The 6,837-nt window shown below is 34.7% G+C and overlaps 1 protein-coding gene and 1 long non-coding RNA gene across 2 annotated transcripts in view; both read right to left on the bottom strand.

Moving 5' to 3' along the window:
• Window positions 1-9: 9 nt before the first annotated feature.
• On the bottom strand, window positions 10-2,140 carry LOC108166020 (uncharacterized). The gene is made up of 3 exons (XR_001776333.1): window positions 2,100-2,140; window positions 1,987-2,024; window positions 10-488 (listed from the first exon to the last, which is right to left on the bottom strand). It is a non-coding gene; the product is annotated as an uncharacterized LOC108166020 (long non-coding RNA).
• Window positions 2,141-2,554: 414 nt separating this feature from the next.
• The window catches only part of LOC103460872 (carcinoembryonic antigen-related cell adhesion molecule 5-like), an 11,623-nt gene continuing 7,340 nt past the window's right edge, over window positions 2,555-6,837 (bottom strand). Inside the window, exons 5-8 of the mRNA XM_017303513.1 lie at window positions 5,461-5,739; window positions 4,872-5,132; window positions 4,470-4,491; window positions 2,555-2,657 (exon numbers count right to left, since the gene is read on the bottom strand). Coding sequence (XP_017159002.1) covers window positions 2,555-2,657; window positions 4,470-4,491; window positions 4,872-5,132; window positions 5,461-5,739 — 665 coding nt within the window. The remainder of the gene's footprint in view (window positions 2,658-4,469; window positions 4,492-4,871; window positions 5,133-5,460; window positions 5,740-6,837) is intronic.

Here is a 6,837-nt window from a genome sequence, read left to right as displayed (position 1 = left end):
TTTCAGGAATAACATTTTGCATTATAATATTGACCAGATTCGTACTAAAGGAAATAATTAAGCCATAAAGAGAAGATTGCTGCTCTTTGGATTTACGAAAGTCATAAAATGAAAAGGGGGAAATATTCTGCCTTCTGCTTTCTGCTGCCAGTAAGAGCTGAGTTTAGTTAATTATTAAATACTAACGTGCCAGAATGAAGTAAACAAATTTTGCTAAGGCAAACCAACAATCTCATCTCTTTGACGAGCATCAGCCAGCTCTGTCATCGTTGGCTTTTGCTTAAAGAAATGTCAAGTTTTAGCAGGATTTAGTTAAAGCCAGGCAGTCAGTCTGTTTGGTTTCAGCTGCATGTGGGCAGAGAGGGAAGAGTGCTTTAGTTTCTGTTGACCCTGATGTCAGCGTAGGTTGATGAGGGGTTGTCTAATTCCCACTGAGGTTGCACATTTTTCTTGTTCTTTGCAAACCTAACATCTGCATAGTTCAGCTCCTGCATGGTAAAAAAAAAACCAAGAAGATTTGTGAGAAACATCTTATTTATAAATTAAAACAGTTTAATTTGCAAACTGTCTGCATTATCATAGATGCATAAAATATATTGAATACTGAATGAAATACACTGTAGGTATATCGAGCTGTATTTAGTTTTCCTGGTGTAAAGTCCAACATTGTGACTGTTTGGACTGCAGGTCTGGCCCGGCCCCCTTCAGCCTGGCCCTGTTGTACTTTCACCTTGAAAGTGGGTGGGGACCGACATATCAATCAAATTCCTATCGAAGCTACCAAGCCCATTTTCCTCAGAAACTGTGGAACACTTTCGTTCTTCATTGTCCAGTCCAACTCCTTCTGTACATGACTGTCACTGAAGCCGCTGAGGAAAAGAACTACCTTAACATTACCCTTTCATTAAATCGTTAAAAAAAAAATTTAGCTGTGAAGCGAGATCAGAAAATCCCCTGATTCAGAGAGTCTTGGCGACTTCTGATTGCTTCAATGAGTTGTGGCAGACTGGCTCTTGTACTGGAGGTTTCTTCCTGTTAAAGGAGAGTTTTTCCTCTCCACTGTTGCTACAAACATATTTGGTATGAGGATTAGTTCTATCATCAACAACACAGAGCAAGCGATTGTCACCATGCTTGTCCAAGAGTGAATGCTGCAAGTCAATGACTCCATGCATTCTGGTGGGTTTCCTTAGATTGAAACGTTTTAATCTACTGAATAATTAATTGAACATACTGTACCGTTGGATACAGGATAACTTGGAATGTATATGTCAGTGAATTAAACAAATTTTTTTGTAAAGTGCATTGAGACAACATTTGTTGTGAATTGGTGCAATATAAATAAACTGACATGCATTACACTGAATTGAATTAGAGAAACGCTCAACAATTTAAAGAACTTTGGCTTAAGTGGCACTTATGTTTTCAGTATCTAGTGCAGCACAGAGTGTAGATTCATCCTGCGGATCAATTTCAAAACCCTGAAGCATTTGATTATGCATAAATGTCAGAGCCAGACATTTGTGTGTCAGAGCATAAATGTGGCCATCTTGAGCCTGTCTGGCTCTCATGGTTATAGAGAGCCGGGTGGAAGTGTTAACACTAGACCCCAGTTAGAAGCAAGGCCAGGCCGGGTACGTCTATGGCACTCTTATTCGATCAGACCTAATCATGCAACATCAGGTTGGAAATTATTGATAAAAGTGCCAAATTAATTATCAAATGGATATCAATAAATCAATAAAGTAAATTTAGAAAAATATCTCTTTAGTTACTAATGTACACAATAGAAGTCGTGCCTCCAGTTAAGCATTTTTACACCTTTGCATTGACAAGTTCATATTTTCTGAACTTTCTAAGCAAAGAAACACAAACTAATTTTACCCTGTCTTTCACTGCTACTTCAGACTGTTACTATTTAAATATATTTTAAAACAATGTTTAGTATGAAACATTGAAACATAGTATAGCATTGATGAGTTTTACCTCATTACTGCTTACACCATTATCTCGTCTGTTCCCACCTGTAATACATAGATAAATTAAAATTAAACAAGTACTGAATAATCAACATACATGCACAGCAGCTACACACCTACCTGTTGAAATATTTCTATTTGAGGTTTTCCCCCAAGATTTTCTGTTTAGACAAAAAATATAATAAAAAATAGATTAACCCTCTGACACTATTGTTAAGTTAGAGATTTATAAATATTCAACACAATCTATTTTCCTATCCTAGTCTTTCATAGTTATTTCGAATTATATATAAAATAATGCAATTACAATCACTGCATGAATATTGTTTTACATTTACAATTATATTAAATGCATTAATAAAATGCAAATGACAGTACATTCAGTCAAACCCAAAATTATAAGTATAGCTAGAAAACAAAAGCAGTGCATTGTCAAGATACATAGACTATGTCCTTTTGTTCACATTTTTAAGGCACAATCTAAAAACATTGTAGCTGGACATTACTGGACATTATTATTAATTACATAGGGTTGTTTTTTTTTATTTTATTTTATTTTCAGGGCTATTTTTCACTTACTTTTTTTTAAGTATGAAGTACACTCCAAGAGCAATTAAAGAAACACATGCTAAACACCCAATAACAATTCCTGCAATGGCTCCAGAGGATAATGAGTCGCTGCTTCCTAAAAAGCAATAAAAAAGAAAAATATGCTTACAATGCAAAACTGTGAAGTTACACAATGCCTTGACAAAAGTATATTATCTCTATACACAAAAAAGAAGCAGTAATTTATTTGAATGGTGCTAAAAATAATATTTTTTACAATTAAAACATGATTCAGACTTTCATCTGCTGTGAAATAACACAATCAAAGAACTAGAGACCAAGAATAGAAGCACTGAAAAAATGCTTCTATTGTTTCAGAATAGTTTAGTTTCTTAGTTTATTCTACTTCAGAATAGAAATGCTTGGGACGTATTAGTGATGTTGTCTGGAGAGGGGCTAGATGTGATGTGGTTGTATCATAGAAATCATCTAACACCACTGAACCAGCCCTTCACATAAGAAGTTCCATTTTAAACTGCTTACTGATCTACATGTCAGTGTATAAATGTGAACACATTTATGAGTGTGAATGAGTGAATCTCTATTATGTGAATAACTTTGAGAGGTCAGTATGACTGGAAATGTTCAGTTCACTTACTAAGACAAGACCTAAATTTAATAATCTGCCCTTCTAACCCTACACATTACCCTAAAAATGCTATTCCAGCAGTAAAGATGCCTGTTTCATACTTATGCTGTTGGGACACTTTTCTTCTAATTAGACAAGGAAACTGGTTGGACTTGATGGTATGATGGAAAGAACTGAATAAAGGGAAATAATGGAAAAACTATTAAAAGGCAGCAGAAGACTGGAGATTGGGATGGAGGTTTAGCTTCTGTCAGGAAAACAATCCACAATCTAAAAGATTTTAGCCGCATTCAGTTGTCTATTATCTTCTAAAAATAAACTTGCGAGTTTTAGATTTTGAACCTACATGTGTCAATTTGTGAAAGATAAACTTACAAAAGTAAGTTGTATGAACATTTATTAATGTTGTCAAACCTCCAAGAGTTAGAAAAAGTTTTCAGATCAGCACTTCAGAAAAACTTAAAAAAGAAAAGGTCAGGTGTAGGAACTATTTCCCAGTGTGCTTAGCAGCAAGTTTCTGTGTCCTGTGTTGCACTGTGAACGAGATGGAAGTGTGTTACATTGATTTGACTCTTGCGTGTTAGAAAAGCTTGAGGATAATGTCTTGTACACAATAATGTTGAGTGTAGTTTATTGTAATGTTTCATAAAATTAATTTTCAGATCAGAAACTTTGTTCATGCAATTTGAAATAAGAATTAAAATTATTCTAAAGTAAAATAAGCAGTTATTTTAACTTGATATTGTCAGTGAAAATAAAAGAGAAATGTGTGCCCTTTAACTTGTTGTGATCTGTGTTTCTCTGTGTAGTTATTTTTGAGATTTTCTGTTTTGTCCTGTTTCCCTGTGAGTCTCTGTCCTGTCTTCCCTGTTGATTGATCCCAGCTGTATCTAGTTTCCTGATTACCCTCACAGTGTATTTAGTCCCACCTATTGTATTTGTTTGTTGTCTATGTGATTCATAGTGTGTCTGCTTACCGTCACAGTGGTACTGGTAAATCTTGTGTTGGGCTAGCTCTCTTTTTCAGTTGCTACCGGTATTTAGCTGTGTGTTAATCTCTCTGCCGTGCTGCCTGATCTGGTCTGTTTTTGAGCATCTTCATTAAATTCATAATTTTCTTCTACAATCTGGGTGTCTGCGTCTCCTCACCATCTCTCAACCACCACACCTGACACAGGTGAGGGGAGTTTTTTTCTTGCATATTGTGAAACAATTATTTGGTTTAAATTGTAGCATTAAGTTAAAACTTAGAATTAAAAATTAATGAACTTAAAAAACAATGTTTAGACAACTTGTCTCTTGTTGTTAAATCAACTTCATGAATTTTAATTTCTGGGTTAACTAAAACAACTTTCATGTTGACTTAAATTGCATTTTCAAGGCAGCAGGAGGACTTTCATTTTCAAGATAAACCACCTGCAAATGTTTTACAGTGCAATACAGTCAGCCAGAACTACAGTGGCATATTTACCTATTAGTATGGCTGGCCTAGTCAAAGTCCAGACATTAAATTGAATTTAGTCTAAGTAAAAGGTGGTCCGAGAGGGCATAGGTGGGCTGAATACAAATACACTTTTGAGATTTTTATCTATAAAAGATTTAGAAAGCTGTTTCTCTTCTTTACAAAAATGTTGGTCCATCACATGAAATAAGAATAAAGTATTTTAAAAGTTTGTGAGTGTGATGTAGCTTACCTTTTATAGAGACAGCTGAAAGTTGAGATGTTTGATATCTTGAGGTTTTGCTGTTAAAGGCCTGACAGCTGTAGTTTCCACTCTGATTCTTCTGAACATTGAGGAGTTCAAGCTGAGATCCAGAAGCAGACAGACTTTTTCCATTAAAGAACCAATTAAAACTGGCATTAGGTCTGGAATCAGCTGAACAAGACAGACGGATGTTCGACCCTTCTGTATATTCTTGAAAAGGTGGTTCTAAGTTGACATTTTCTGGACCATCTGTAACAATTAATATTAATTAATTCTCCACATTGATCTTATAACCAGCTTTTTCAGTGTAGTGTTAACTTAACAGCTGCTTCATTAAGAGAAATAGTAAAAATATTTGAAAAAGAAGCACATATTTAATGTTTACTGGATGACCAATGTTATTACTGACATGATTAACTGATGGTGTTTTGCAAATATGATGGTGTTTTACTTGATCTGACTTTTTAAAAATGTGTTTCTCATGTTTTCTCATATAGCGAAATGGCAACAGAGCAGTTGAGCTCCAATAAATGTATTAATTTCAAAAGGAGGTTATCATAGTGTTGGAAAAACTCACAGCTGACAGAGAGGTGTACAGGATCACTGTTAGCATTGCTGACAGGGTTGGACACATGACAGATGTATGATCCATCATCATATCTGGTTACATTGATTATAATCAGCTTGGTTCCTCCATCAGTGATCTGAACTCTGTCACTGACTGAAACCTCAGAGCTGCTGTTCATCCAGAGGAAGGAGAGAGAAGATCCAGAGGAGGAGCAGGAGAAGCTGACAGACCCACTGAACTCAATTAAGTCGGTAACTTCTGGAGTAACCTTAACATTAGAGACTCGCTCTGTGGGAGGAAAGCAAAACAAAAATCAACCAAAGACAACTTTTAGTAGAAGATAATCATATTTACTCTTTATAAATTATGTATACTGCTGAATGTTGAAAGGAGAGTTGGTGGGTTAATGAACAGGTTTATTATTCAACTTTCTAAATTGATATAAAATGTTGGAGGGATTATATTGGAAAATGTGTTTTAAGATGTCTAAAACAATTACATATAATTTGGAGGTACTTCTTTATTTGGATCAAAGTATGAAATACTGAGGTACAGTTAAACCCAAAATAATTTGTATTGCTGGAATATTTAGATTTCTAGTAATCTTAATCTAGTAATCTCTGGTTGCACCAGAATGTTTGTTCTGAATAAAAGTAATGTAAATGGTTTGGCGTGGCTCAGTTAGAGTGGTGACTTGAAGTTTTTCAACCTGAAGGACTTAAATTATTAAAATTGTAACTTTTATGTCTCATACAAGTTGGTCAACAATTATAGATTAATTGCTGTAATGCAATTAAGAGTTGTTGCTTTTAAAGTGTAACTAAATGAAATTGTCTTGCTGATAAACTGTCTAAATAGCTTATTTAGGTTGCTTAGGTTATTTAGGTTATTTACGTAGCTAGATTTACATTGACATTTTTGTCTAAATCAGTGTTTCTCAACCTTTTTGGGGTCAGCGCCCCCCTAGCCTTTATCCAGGTCCCTCACCGCCCCCCACCTAAGAATTTGCATGCTACTTTGCACTGATCATTATTTTATTAATATTACTATCACTATTGTAGATGTTTTGATTTTTATGCTTGTTTCTGTATTTATCATCAAAACTAATTTCCCAGAGAACAAAAAAGTCATGGGAATAGAAACTATTTTCACAGGCGTCTACGAAAAATACAATAAATATTCAAGTTAAAATTGGTAGGCCTAACAACAGCCAATCAGAGTGGAAAAAATATTATTTTGTGCCATTTTCTAGTTGTTAAATCTTGCACAAAATGACCAGATAAAAGATGTTCAGCATGCCAGTTTAAACTTTGAACTATTTGCAAAACGACTGAGCTCTGCAACATTAAAACATGGATAGAACTGTAACTACATTAATCATAGCTC

Source organism: Poecilia reticulata, unplaced genomic scaffold (genome assembly GCF_000633615.1).
Source record: "Poecilia reticulata strain Guanapo unplaced genomic scaffold, Guppy_female_1.0+MT scaffold_316, whole genome shotgun sequence".
Classification (NCBI taxonomy): domain Eukaryota; kingdom Metazoa; phylum Chordata; class Actinopteri; order Cyprinodontiformes; family Poeciliidae; genus Poecilia; species Poecilia reticulata.
Note: the sequence above shows the minus strand (reverse complement) of the source record. Positions and strands in the feature narration are given on the sequence as shown.